The sequence below is a fragment of the Prinia subflava genome, chromosome Z (genome assembly GCF_021018805.1).
Source record: "Prinia subflava isolate CZ2003 ecotype Zambia chromosome Z, Cam_Psub_1.2, whole genome shotgun sequence".
Classification (NCBI taxonomy): Eukaryota; Metazoa; Chordata; class Aves; order Passeriformes; family Cisticolidae; genus Prinia; species Prinia subflava.
The window spans coordinates 90,627,173-90,641,505 of NC_086283.1; the positions used below are offsets into that span (position 1 = coordinate 90,627,173).

The window sequence follows — 14,333 nt, forward strand, 5'->3', positions numbered from 1 at the left end:
GAGGAGGAAATAGTTCCTGCTTCTTAGCTGGGGCTTACATTAAAACCAACAATTAACATCTCAGTCTAGTACTCTGCTCATTAAAAATCTCCCATTACATTTCTCTTTGCCAGCACAGTAAAGGTGGTTGTGAACATTAGGGGAGTGAACTCTAGAAATAACTATCTACTGTTACTCTTCAGATGAACCCCAACACTCAAACATTAAGGAAAATTACATCTCCTATGCAAACAAGTGAGAAAACAAAGAAAAAAGTATGTAACTGTTACTTGTGTGTTCTGTTCTGTCACAGCAAGAATGCATTATGTGCATAGACTGGCATATAAAAGATTGCATACTGTCTTATATACAAATTTTTCTGACTTTTGCCCATTTGTGCCACACTTTCACCTGTATCTAAACATCTTTTATTTCCAACACTAAATTTAGCAATAACAGCAAGCCTGGTTGGCAAGCATATGAGAGTAGATCAAGGCTCTATTTAGCTCAGGGAGGAATTTGTGTCACCTGTTATTCCTGGTTTTATTGGTTTAAAAAGAGAGAGGTGGAAACAAAAAAGGCCAAGAAAACAAGGGCACCAAGGGATAAGTGCATTTTGATAAATTATATTAATTTTCACGTAACACACAGTTGCCTCCCAGGATTTTCAGTTTTAATGTGACCTTCAGCTTTCATAAAACAATAGTCTATTTCTTCATCAGAACACTGCAGTAATTTCCTGGTTTAGCTTTTCCATGGACAGATCAAAAGCTGTCCTGCTAAGTCATCCATCCCAGGCCTTTCTGCTGAGGTTCACTCTTCAACCTGTTCTCCCATTTTTTTGTGCACACTACAAATCCATTTCAGCACACCACTGCTACAGTCCAGGTCAAGGCTTTTAACATGTTGGGATCCTGTGCTGGCATTAGAGACTGCATACAATGTAAAACTACTTTTTTTTCAGCTCTGGATAAACTCCAACTGAGCAAAAGAACTTCTGGGTTCATTGCCAGCTGCTAACTCTGTGCCTAAATAATATTTCATCCTGGAATCCCAAGAGTCCAGATTAATAAACTGCCAAAATAGCACTCAGACGTGGTTCTTTCCAAAGGTTCCCTAGCAGCTTCTGTTGATAGCACAATACTTATTTCTGCATTACTAGCACCAAACTGCTGTTATTTTTCAATTAAGTATTGCAAAAAAGTAATTATGGTTCCGAATAGTTATGAATTGCAACTATACCCAAGGCTTCAGGCACTTGCTGTAGGTGATTCCTCTCATGTTGTCTTGGACACAGGGCAAGGTTTCTAACATTCTTTCCTGGATAAGGGTAATGAACTATACAGCTTAAAAAGTACTGTCCTCTCTGCATGCAAGCATGTTTTACTCAAGTGGTTGCTGACAGGTTCAGCTTCAACATCTGTGAGTACCTGAAGTTCTGTTGAATCTCTGTATGCTATGCTGTGGAAATAAGTCCCCAGTTTCGCTTCCAAAGACTAATATTTAGGGAACTGTGTCCAACTATATTTTCAATATAGCTGAATGCTTAATCTAAGTTTTCAGTTAAAACAGTTTGTGGGGTTGTTTTCCTGTTTCACTCTTCCAAAACTGATCCATTTACAATCATCGGATCAAAATAGATATTTACAAAATTGATCTACAAATTTGCAGGGATAATATCCCTCCCCTCCCTGCTGAGGTTAGGACTTCAGCAAGTTTTTAGATTACACAGGTTAAGTCATACCCTCAGCACTTACAAACTTAATGTTGAAGATACCAAATTTGTACCTTACTCTGTAGGAGATGTTCATCTATTTCAGCTCTTCCACTTTTTTAAGTCTCTAAAACCCTTCCTTGACATTCAGGGTATAGGTCAAAGCACTTCTGTCAACCCACAGTTTGTAAAATTCGTTCCACTCACAAGAGACACAAGTCCATTCCAGCTCCTCTCAGAGACACTGTGAGTCTCTATTCCTGCAAAGACCTTGGAACTGCTGGATTCCTGAACCCACTCAAAGGCCCACTGAGACAAAGGAGACTGAACCTCACTGGAGATACAAATTTGCAAAATTAAAAAGAGAGGAGTACACTACCAACATATACAAAAATGGAACTATACTAGCGACAATCAGACCAAATAAGAATAAAATGGTATAATTTTAAAAAATATCTCTGTATCTGTTTTATTAATAACACCTTTCACACAAAGAGGCCAGTGTAAGAGATTCAGCTATTGATTTTACCCTCATCTTTCCCTTTCCTCTTTGTTTTGTTGGTATGCACTTGCTTTGCACTGCACACCCCAGAATATCCTGATGTGTTGTCCATTGCTCCAATCATGTGAATGCATATTTGATAGCTCTAATTAGACTTCTGAAGAATAATGTATAGAAGTGCTAGGTGCCTACCTCTTATCACCTATGCTATCATCCCTAGGGCACCAACCAAACACAAAGAAAATACAAAGGAATTTCCTAGGAGAAAAAAAATACCTTATTTAGGGCTATTAGAAAGATGAGCAGTGATGTGTCATGGGTTCAGTAGTGATTTTGTAACATTCTTTATCTCTCATCTTGAAAAATGGTGCAAAATGTCCCAAGGCCACAACCTGTTGGAAGTCAAACTGAAATATGTCAGGAAACCTCCTTCACCTATTTCTACCTGAGGTCCACCTGAGTTAGGTGGTACAAAGATACAAAGCTCTGGTGATGGACAGAGAAAGCCCACTAGAGTATAACAGTAGGCATGTTTAATCTGCTTTCAAAAATAAAACTCTTTGCAGCCAGTAAGCAAACTGAAAAGTAAAATTCTCAGGCATTCAACATCAGCTGAAGGCTGGTTTTGCCATAAACTCAAGTAGGTCAAGGGACCTGCCTGGGAAATTCACTTTTAAGAGTAAATGGCAGGATCGACATTGTCGGATTTCAAAGGACATGTTCAATAAAACAGAAGCTATGTCACCTCCAACCAGCAAGAAGGAAACATAGCCTTTCCTAGATGCTGTGGGGTTTGCAAACTGCATATTCCAAATCAGTCAGATCATAAACCCTCTCCATCACATGACATTAAAGAAGAATTATTTCATGTGGGGCCCTGAACAACAACAAACTTTTGAACAAATAAAACAAGAGATTGTTCATGGAATAGTCTCTGGGCCAGTCAGGACAGGACAAGATGTGAAAAATATGCTCCACACAGCAGCCAGGCAAAATGGTTTATTACTGTCTGCAGCTCTGAGGGGATCCCTGAGCACCTCGGGGAGCGACCCTTCCCCCGGAGCTCTGCTGCTCTCAGCTGCTGCTTCTCAGGGTGCAGAGATGACACAGAGGCCAGACGGGTCTGGGTGAGGCTGAGGGGGTCATTGAAGGTGTGCCAGAGCCCAGGACCCTGAGCAGGGTCAGGCAGTGGGGTTATGAGGGGATGGGGCAGAATAGACAACCCATGAGGGCACAGCCAGGGAGGGGTCCAAGGAGGGGTTTACATCTTACAAACTGATCAGGGGGAACAGGGGAGGGGAATGAAACACAGGGACAAACAGGGCATGGAGTAACTAAAGACTGATAGGGAAGGTTCTGGGGAGAGGGGTAGGAATACAGGGGATTGACATCTGGGAAAGGGGGAGGTTAGGGAGAAGACCTGGGGGCCAGTGGGAGAGTCTCTGAGGAGTGGCTGGCTAATAAGTGAGAGGGATTGACATATAACTGATTGAATAAAAATTAAGGTACGAGACAAAATATAATACAAGCTGAAACAAATAAAAACAGGCACCATTCTAGGGAATGGGGGAGGATATGCTTAGGGAATACATACAGCAAATCCTAAAGCATAATCATAATTTCAAGTAAACCCCTTATGATTGCTAACTCACACATAAAACAGAAGGCTAGCCGAGAACCTAAAGCAAATCACACTGCAACAATGGTCCTTCCTGGAGTCCTGGCAAAAGGAGGCTCAAGGATGAGCCCTGGAATTCCAGAGTCAGGGATACAAAGGAACTAAGGCCTTCTACACCCCAGCTGAAAAAAAAGATCCTTGCAGTTTATGATGGGGTTTCAGCTGCCTCAGAAGTGATTGGCACAGCTTCTTCTGACATCCTGACTGCCAGTGTTGGACTGGATGTTCAAAGGGGAAGTGCCTTCCATGCCTCATGCCACAGATGCTACATGGAATGAATGGATTGCTCTGACTACATAGCAAGCTCAAACAGGACACCTCAATCACCCACCACTCTTGGAACTCATTTCAAACTGGACTGAAGGTGAAAATTTTGGATTATCATCACCAGAGGAGGAAAAGGTTGCACATGCTGAAGAAGTCCTACACGACAATCAGCTGCCAGGAAATGAAAAGTGATATGCTCTTCATTGATGTCTCCTGATGTATTGCAGGGACAAATTGACAGTGGAAAGGTGCTGTATGGAGTCGTACACTACTGAGGGACAAGGTGATCCAGTCAGTTCACAAAGCTGAAAGCCGTCCAGCTAGCTCTAGATTTCACTGAATGAGAGAAATGGCCAGTGCTCTATCTCTACACTGACTTGCTGATGGTGGCAAATGCTCTGTAGGGGTGGTTGGACCAATGGAAAAAGACCAATTGGCAGTGCAGAGAGAAACCCATCTGGGCTGCTGAAATGTGGCACCTCTGCCCAGGTGGAGAAGCTGGCTGTAAAGTACATGCTGTAGGTGCACAACACCCGAGAGCTGGGCTACTGAAGAATATCAAAACAATGGAGAGGTGGATCAAGCTGAAAGGTTGAAGTGTCTCAGGACTGACAACACAAGGGTGAATTATTTCTGTCTCAATGCACCCACAGTTCCTCAGGTCACCAGGGAAGAGATGCAAAATCCAAATGGACTTGTGATCGAGGGCTGGACTTAACCATGGATACCCTCTCCCTGGTTACCACAAACTGTGGCAGATTGGTTACATCACACTACCCCAAACCCACCAAGACAAGCTTTATGTGCTTACAGTGGAAATAACCACTGGATGGCCCTTTGGGAAGGTATTTTGGATTAGTCCTGCCTCAAGCAAAGGCAACTACATCCATGGGATTGTTTTTGCTCAAGGACCTGGATGCACTTGGTGGGTAATGCAGAAGGACAGGGAAACATGATGTGTACCTCAAGGAGGTTTGAGTTTTGGATGAGAATAGTCTGTAATACTGGATTGTATAATATTGGTTGCTGAATGACACTGCCACTGTATGCCATAACTACCATGGTCAACAAGGATGGACTGCTCCAGATACACCAGTTTTGAGCTGATGCAGCTCACAGCCAGCCAACAGCACACGAGCTCTCCTGCTCTGGAAGAGGTCTAGGGAGCATAGAACCCACAGTCATGGACTACATGAACTCAACAGACATCTCGAAGGGGTAGCCATTTACTACAGAAAAAATACCTGTACATTTTTCTATCTATATATAGATAAACATATGTCTTGGTCTGGAAAGAGAGGTGTCTGTCAGGGAAAGCTGGAGCTTCCCTTGGAATGGAGAATGTAAACCCCTTCCCTCCAAATTATTATAATCTTTGCAATTAGGGGCTCTCAGGCAAAGATATGGGAATAGGAATAACAGCCCTTTACTAGGAATATAAAAAATACAAATGTAGTAGTATAAAAAAAGGCAAGCAAACAAACAAACAAAAAAAATCCTAGAAACCCTGACAGAGTCAGAATATGACCTGACACCCTGTTGGTCAGTGTGGGATTGCATTTTATGGAAATGGTTTGCTCTTTTGCAGTGATTCTCAGCTCAGAAGCTTGCTAAGGTGCCTTGACAGATGCAGGGAGAGAGAGGAGAAGCGCTGTATGAAGTTCTACAGATGAATCTTTATTAGTTTCTTCCGTGAACGGTTTCAGGGACAGCTCTTCCACTGAGCTGGGGGAAAAGTGGGGTTTTTATAGGGTACCAAGGTTTTGAGTCGGGGTAGAAAGTGACCTATTGTCTTACAGGGAGATAAGAGAGGGTCCAAGCATGGGAGAAGGGTTATTTTGGCCTAGTCACCATGACCAGGCATTTCTGCCCTTAAGCGACTGACCGCCAGAGAGGCCTACCAGGCCTCACGGCTGCAATAGGTCAGCGTGTTAGAAGCAGTCCAAATAAATCCTCCTGCAGTAACAGATGTGGTTCTGTTGGAGTAGAGATGATCCTGTAGAAGGGTCCAGTGGTGATGAGATGGGTCCAGTCTTCCTCTGGGAATCCAGTGGAAAAACAGGCTGCCTTTGTGTTTCTGAATCTCAGTTTTTATCCAGGTAGGAATGTTTGGCTCCTCCCACTGGGTAGAGCATCTCACAATGGAATGATTTAATATTTTAAGTCATGTGGTGAGCCTTAATGGCCCATTAACAGCAGATATCCCCCTGGAGGGAGGATGGATTGTGGAAGAGATAAGGAACACTGCTCCCCTGGTTTTAACAGCTGGCCCATTAGCAGAAGGCCCCCACCCCCTCCCCCCCAGAGTTATGAGAATGGGTCATACAGGAGATAAAAGAAAAAACACCTCCCCAACTGGTTTCAACAGATGGAAAATACAATACACATTTTTGGTTACATATTGCAACCCAAGACAACATATGTGTGTATACATATATGTATGCATATGTCGGAGCCATGTGGGTCTCTCTGTCTGTGCCACGTTGGTGTGCCCAAGTTTTTATGTGCCAGGTGAGGGAAGTAAGGGATTTTTATGTCCAAGAAGGAAAGGATCATGGATGCCGTAGTGGTGTCTGTCTCAGAAAGCTGAATGACAACGGGTCTGCTCTGTTAGACTCCATGAGCACTTTTTGTGTAATCATCCTCTTTTGTATGTTGTTATTAGTATGTGTTGTTGCTGTTACTGTTCATGTTCTTATCTCATTGTTGTTTCCAGCAAATTGTTATCTCAACCTATAATTCTGCCTTCTCTCTCTCTCTCCCTGTCTCTCCCTGTCTCTCTCTCTCTCTCTCACTAGTGTGTGGATGAGGTACTGGAGGACAGAGAGTGGTTGCATTAAGTTTAATTTCCAACTGGGTTTAAATCATAACCCTCACAGGCAATTGTAACAGTAATTTACTGGGTGAAAAAGAGAATAGACTCAAAATCCAAGTTGACTGTTTTAGCAAATGAGTTCTAATTGTAGCTCCATTATTCACATAAGAAATCTGGAAAAAATGAATATTTTACCAAAAAATGAATATTTTGATGTGTTTTACCAACACATGAAAAAACCTTAAAGACTCTTACTGATCTATTTTTCATAGTATTTTATTTAAGAGTATAAAGTTAGTAATGAACATAAATACTCACTTGCTGTCAGTTTGAATGGATGCTAGATGCAAGGCAAACTTTAGGACTGTTCATGCTGCAGTTATGAAATAATTGTGCCAAAGCAAAACTGCAGCCTCTTTTGACCTCACTAGCTTTAGTTGTCTTTTTTGTAATGTAAAATGCAAATAATGGCTGCTGACCAGAAGTAAGTCAATGTTTAGAAAAAATGAAGAGTGATGCTGCTGTCATATAAAAAGGACTGAATAATAATGTCTTTTCCTGGAAGTTAGACACAGGGATATTTTTATTTGGAAAAAATATTCAGGAAAACAAGGCAGTAAATGTCAGTGAAATTCCATTTCTCTGCAATCACTGAAGAGCCATCAGGAGTAGTTTAGTACTGCTGCTATAACATGATGCCATGTTTGAGTCTGGTCTCTACATGACCCCGAATGCCCGAACCACTGCAATGCCTGTCTGCCACCCCACGGGATCTGTGGCAAACCAGCAGGAGCATCAGTTGCATCTTTGTGAATGGAATATGAATGGGACTTGCATGAACCTGTGTGCTTCAAAAACAGTGACCAGAGCAATTAAATGACACCAAATGTTTGCCTGTGTTTACATATAACTTGATAATGAAGGTCAAAGCAAGAACACTTCTGTTACTGGCATGTGGAGAGTAGCTCAGACCTGTGAATGCTCAATATTTTCTCTTTATGATCCATTCAACAATCCTGACAAGCCCTGCAGGAAAGTACCATGCTGACACTCAGTCTTGGATTTTGATCAAGGGATGAGCAAAATCGCTAATAAAAAAAGACTTTCAGAAATTATAGCTATAACAAAAACCGCATGCCATTTCTAAATATCTCCATCCATGTCCTTTCTGTCCTTTCCATCCTTAAAATGACAGACTTAATATGCCCTTACTTACTAGAAGTTAGTTGTATGTAGTTTTAATCAATCTGTCCCTTGGGGTCTGGTGTTTTCTTTCAATTAATACCTAAGGATTTTATCCAAGGAAAAACCCATGTTCCCAGACAAAGTATACATTAAATTGATATGCGTCTTCAACACATGATCAGTAAAACCTTACCCTGGCACTCCCAAATTAAAAGGTATTTTTCTCTTTCACCTCAAAATGTTCCAGTTGTCTGCAGTTCTGCACTATCACACTTCCACAGCCACACACCCCACGGCCTGGCACCAGCAGGGACGAGAAAGGAGGGGAAAGCTAATTTAACACAAGCAGGCAAAAAGCTCATGAAATGTTATTGCATCTACTTTACTTTATTTCTCCTGGGGTCTTGGCTAACTCGCTTCACCCATTGCATGGACAATGCACCACCAGAGAGAGAAAATCACAGTGAGCATAAACCACAAACCAGCATGTTCTTCAGTTCATCACACCTGCACGTCCAGGGTCTCTGCACAGATCCTCTCCCAGACAATAATCATAAAGCGTAACATTTAAAGGCACAAAACAAAGCAAAGATTGGATCTGAGGCTTCCTAGAGGTAGACTTCCAGCTACTTCAGGGTCAGATTCTGGTGAAACAACCATGAAACAGGGGTGTCAAGGGACCAGCTTTTGTTCCCTGCAATCCCATCAACTCCTGCCTGACAGGAGCCCTTCTAATTTACTGTTGTTGAAAATAGTAATCAGGCTGTTGTAATCTGTGCAAGAACTTTGCCCGTTTTTTATGCAGCTCCTGTATGGAAGTGGATAGATAAGTATCAATTTAAAATACACCATTATAGATTAAAGATGTATATAGTGTACTGCTAGAAATATGTTTGTAGCCCAACACATGACCATGTTGCATACCCAACACTTTTTGTGCGTCTGGTGATGCTCCTGTGAGTCTCACTTAGAAACATCTTGTCATTAGCCTATTTTCAGCCCTTCCAATTGATAGGTCTTCACATTAAATAGATTTAAAAAGACATTTATGATAATTTCTACTACTTTTAGATTACATCTCAAAAATAATCAAGGTTCCTTTTACCATAGAAAACAGAGTAAAAGTAATCAGTACAAATGCCATAGCAGGTTCACTGAAAAAATGGGTAAAAACATAATTGTAATTCTGAAAGGACTTGAAGTAGCAGCAAGATCAACAGTAGTCACAATCCAAGCGGGTGATTATTTCATTGCTGCATCTTACACACTTAGTGTGTCACTTCATTTCTGAGGAATTAATACTCTTACGAGCATTATATAATGGTACACACTGTACATGTTGTACTTTATTTTGTCAAACACACAGAGAGGAATGGTGTATATATATACATAGTATATATGTGTGTGTATATACATATATATCTATATATAAGAGCTATCTTTTGTTATCAACTTATTCCCTGTTTAATTCAGTGCAGACAGGAAGATTTTGTCTCTTCTGCCTGCTGTCAAACCAGAGCTTTCATACAGGATTTTGGCCAAAGTGGCAAAGGTCTTCTGCAGAAGTGTAAATGCCTCTGAAATCATGCCAGCCTGTAGCATCCCAGAAAGGGCTTCAGCACCATTCCTGCTAGAAAAATGTCAGTGCTGAAGACATGAAGGCCCTCAGATACTCAATGACCACTTTTGCAGTCTCTAAGTAGCCATACAACTACATGTTGTGCTGGCAACAACAACCATTCTCCTTCCGAGTACATCTCTGCCTGCCAAAAGCACAGCAGCATGTGCAGGGTTTCAACTCCCCTGGGAAATCCACTGAGGTGATGATGTGCTGTCAGCTTAACCATCATACAAGCCTGTCACTGTTGGACTGCTGCTAATGTGCAGGAACCCATGCAGTGCAACTGGAAAAGCTGAATGTTGAAAAAACAGTAACTTCACAGGGAGAATACCTCTATCCTGGGTGGAGCAGTGTGTCACTCGCCACAGAAATATAAAAATATCAGGTACTGTTTCAGGAGTGTTATTAGTGGCTCAGCTTTCAGACTAGTGGGTGAAATGAAATGTATCCGTTCAGAACAGTATAACATTACTCTTTACATTTCTCTTTACATAAGTTAGTACCACTGGATGTTAAAAGCAGCATGTTTTATTCTAAAACTTTCTATCTCTATCAGAGATGCTTTCTGCTGTCTCCCTTAATGAAAGTAAATATGCATACCTGATGCAAAATGAAGTCTACATTAAATGTGTAAAAATAAAATGGCAATTTTAAGCATTATTTAATCATCATAACGAGTACAAATATACACATACAGTTGCACACATGAACGATACAAGTGCACTTTGTAAACATTGTGGGTGTAAAATTCCATTATGGAGCAGCTGCATCGTGTTTAAGCACCTGGGACGATCACTCTGCTTTCATACTGGCCACCTCCAGCCACTGTCCTGCCAGCTACGCTTGTCTGCTCAGCTGACTGAAAGCTTCTGGGTAAAACCGGGCAGATCTCCGTTTAATTTCTACTTTCATTACACTCATCAGGAAGCTACTGACGGCAAGCTGCCGGCCGGCGAGCCGCACAGCGCACGAAGCCTGCGACCCTCGCTGAGGCACGACGACCTCTGCCGCGCTCGTCCCGTCGCTTCTCCGGCAGCGGGGGAAAGAGCGAACATCCCTATTCCAGGAGAAACCGGGCAGCGTGCCGTCGGGCGGGGCGCGCTGCCAGCCTCACGCTGCGGGCCCTGCTCGGGACACGGGCCCTGCCCGGGACACGGCCCTGCCCGGCGCCGCGGGGCCCTCAGCGCGGCACCCATCGGAAGCGGTGCCCGCCGGCCGCCGTGCGGAGAGTGAAGGCGTTTCCCTGCGGGAAGGCCAGGGTGCGGATGGAGCCCGCCTCGCCCAGCGCCGCCCGCAGGCTGCCGCCCCCCTCCAGCTCCCCGCCCGGCGGGCGCGGGGCGCCGCGGCCCGTGCGCAGCCCGCGGAAGGCGCCGTGCAGGCGCGGGCCCGGCCGCGGGCGCTTGGCCGTGGGGCTGCCTGCCGGGCTGTGTGCCGGGCTGTGTGCCGGGCTGTGTGCCGGGCTGCCCCCGGGGCTGCCCCCGGGGCTGCCCCCCAGGCTTCGCAGCGCGGCGCGGCACCTCTCCGACACGGCCCGCAGCATGGCGTCCACGCCCTCCGCATCCTCCAGGCCGGTCCCGGCCGGGGCAGCGGAGGCGGGAGAAGGAGGTAAAGGATGAAGAGGAGGAGGAGGAGGAAGGGCTGTCCCGTCGGCGCTTGGCGGGAGCATCAGCGTCTGCCGGGGAGAGGAAGCGCGAGTTCCGCATTCTGCACCGCACAGTCCCGTGCTGTTCCGCCCCACACTGTGCCCCCTGCTCCATCCCACACCTCACGGCCCTGCCCCGAACCGTACCGCTGACCCCCACTGCCCTGCCGCACCCCGCACTGCTTCACCCCGCACCACAGCAATCCACATTGCCCTGCCCCGCCTCGTCCACCCCACATGACCCTGCACCACACAGCTCCCATAACCCCACCCTGCACAACCCCATTCCACATCTCGCCCAGGCCCTGTCCCACGCCGTGCTGCCTCACCCTGCACCCCATTCCCCCTGCACCCCATTCCCCCTGCACCCCATTCCCCCTGCACCCTATTCCCCCTGCACCCCATTCCCCCTGCACCCTATTCCCCCTGCTCCCGGCATCACACTGTCCCTCGGGGTCCAGGCAGCGGCCGGGTGGTGAGCAGCACTCACGTCAAGGACGGCAGCCAGCTGCCTGGCCTGACTTGCCAGCTCCTTCAGCTGCACGTTGCTCTCCCGCAGTGTCACCAGCTCTTCCTGCCTCTGTGTGAGGGTCTCCTGCAGCTGAGAAGGACAAACGGGGAAAGGGGTGGTTGAGACAGCCCCACTGCCCAGGGCCGGGGGGATGCTGCACACGAGGGCCCTGCAGTTGCCTCAGCAGACAAAACAAACCCAGCTCGGTCTGGGGAGGGCTTCAGGGTCCCTACCTGGCTGTTTGCTTCCAGGGCATCTCCCAGTGCTTTCTGGTGCTGGTCTGCCAGGTCCCTCCAACTCGGCTCAGGGGAAGGCAGGCGCTGCGGGGGCACCTGCACCAACACACCACTCTGCAGCTGTGGGGTGCAGGGGCCAAAAGCCACCTCCTCACCAAGTGAAAAACCATAGTCAGTACAATCCAGAGGTGGTGGCATCAATGTGGATACATCTGGAAGGAATAGAATTCTGGTTCTAAACATCCCTCTGATAGGTCCTGAAATGCTTTTATTCTACTGTGACAGCTGTGAACCCTAAATCTGTTTGGATTTACTTTGTCTCCTGTGGGAGAGAGCTCAGTGACAGCTCAGGTCTCTGAGGGAATGTGCAGGAATGCACTACCTCACAGACTGTCCCATGGTGGGACAAACATGCAGTGAGTGGGCATCCAAAATTCTAAAAGCAAAGCAAAAACAAAAGAGAAGCATGAATCCAGCATGACTGCAGATGTGCACATGCAAGTACATTTGTCTCAGGTAAGGAAAAATATTTACTTGCCAGATATAAAATCACCAACAGTGAATTCCTGGAAATCAAACTCTGGCCCATCCTGGAAGCAGGGACCCTGGGAGGGGTGAAGGAAATGATGCAGTGAGCAGGGTCCTCCAGGCTTCAGACCTGCCCACACTAGTGGCCGTACTGTTTCAGTAGTGTCTGCTGCCTGTGCTCAGCACCTTATCACAGTTGCAGCATCCCCAGACACCAACCCCTTGCCACTAACCCATCTGACACATGGGGCAAGATGCTGTCCTTTGCTGTGCCCGTTTCACAGGTGGGAAACCTGAGGCTAGGGGAGTTGCCAGCACCCATCTGCTTGAGAAAGTTGCCCCTCCAGGGGCCAAGTGCAGCCGAGGCGGCTCTGAACAGTAGGTTTACCTGCTGCAGGGTCACAGGGCCAGCTGGGTTGGTGGGAAGGATCGGGGCAGAGGCTGCCAAATCCTGCCAGTTGATGGTTCTGAGCACTGGGGACAGTCAGAGACAGAGGTGAGTAGCACAGGCAGGGGTGGATATAGCCAGGGGGACACAGCAAAATGAGCAGCACGGCTGGGAGACCTCTTCGATGTGCATGGCCAGGGAACGCAGGGCTAGGAAAAAGGGTGCAAAGGCACCAGAGGGGATACAGCGGGGGTCACGGAGAGGGGTTATGGCCGGGGGAGCAGGCTGGAGGGTAAGGTGGGGGTGCCACGGCAGGGGGATGCAGGGCTGGGCAGCACGGTGGGGGACACCAGAGGGAGCAGAAGAACGGGGAAGGGTACACGCCTGGGGGTTAAGGCTGTCCGCCGCAGGCTGACTCACCGAGGGCGGGCGCGGCGGGGGCCGACGAGGCGCCGCTGCGGCGCGGACGGGCCGGGGGAGCTCGGGGGCTCAGGACGGCCGGGGGCGTCCACGCCGTGCCCCCGCCGGGCCGGGCCGGCTTCTTGGCTAGGCGGGCGGGCGGGCCCTGGACCGTGTTGGGGCAGATGCTGCCGAAGGCTCGGCGGCGGCCGCCCTGCTCCATGCTGGCGCCGCGGCCCCGGCCTCGGCTGCAGCCCCGGTGCCGCCGGGCGCCCTCAGCCTCGCTTCCCGCTCGGCGCCGCCCCGCGATGGGGGCGCGGGGGCCGCGGCCATGCGGGGCTGCCCGCCCGCCCTCGCTCCTCCGGGGCGCCGAAACCTCCCGCCGCCGCCCCGGGCCGCGCCGCCGCTCCCGCGCCCGCGGAGCCCTTCCCCGCGCCCGCGGAGCGTGGGCGGGCCGAGGGGCTGCCCCGGAGGGAAACTCGAGGGCACGGCGGTCCTGCCAGCACCCCGGTGCCGCGCTCAGCCCCGCGGGTCTGTGCCCGAGCGCGGGCGTCAGCTTGGGGGCTGGGCTAGTTTTGACAATGATGTTTGTTAAATGTCTTTACAGCGGTAGGGGCTGTCTGCGTGGAAAGCCACGGGGGCCGGGGATGTGTTGTGTAGGAGAAAAAACCCGCCCATGGCTTCTTGAATGTACCGATCCCCGCACCGGGAGAGGGTCCCACCCGCTGCTACCGCCAGTGCAGCTGAAACCACCGACGGGCTTGGCGGAGGATGAGCTGCCACTTACTTGCCCGTGGTGGTCTTCAGGCATTTTCTGTAGCAGCAGCGTGGACAAGGTTTGCTCGTTGTGCCTCAACACCTGACGGCA

The 14,333-nt window shown here is 47.9% G+C and overlaps 1 protein-coding gene across 1 annotated transcript; it reads right to left on the reverse strand.

The window, feature by feature from the left end:
* Nucleotides 1–7,632: 7,632 nt before the first annotated feature.
* Nucleotides 7,633–14,014, reverse strand: MCIDAS (multiciliate differentiation and DNA synthesis associated cell cycle protein). Its single transcript, XM_063421640.1, has 6 exons — nucleotides 13,487–14,014; nucleotides 13,067–13,152; nucleotides 12,689–12,755; nucleotides 12,148–12,362; nucleotides 11,894–12,004; nucleotides 7,633–11,433 (listed from the first exon to the last, which is right to left on the reverse strand). The coding sequence occupies exons 1-6, from the start codon at nucleotides 13,686–13,688 to the stop codon at nucleotides 10,942–10,944; spliced, it is 1,173 nt and encodes a 390-aa protein (XP_063277710.1). The 5' UTR covers nucleotides 13,689–14,014; the 3' UTR covers nucleotides 7,633–10,941.
* Between the last annotated feature and the right edge of the window lie 319 nt (nucleotides 14,015–14,333).

Coding starts and splice junctions, on each gene's coding strand:
- MCIDAS (XM_063421640.1), bottom strand. CDS start 13,688: ATGGAGCAGGGCGGCCGCCGCCGAGCCTTCGGCAGCATCTGCCCCAAC. Junction 12,363..12,688: donor TGTTGGTGATTTTATATCTG/GCAAGTAAATAT, acceptor TATTCCTTCCAG/ATGTATCCACATTGATGCCA. Junction 11,434..11,893: donor AGCTGGCTGCCGTCCTTGAC/GTGAGTGCTGCT, acceptor TCTCCCCGGCAG/ACGCTGATGCTCCCGCCAAG.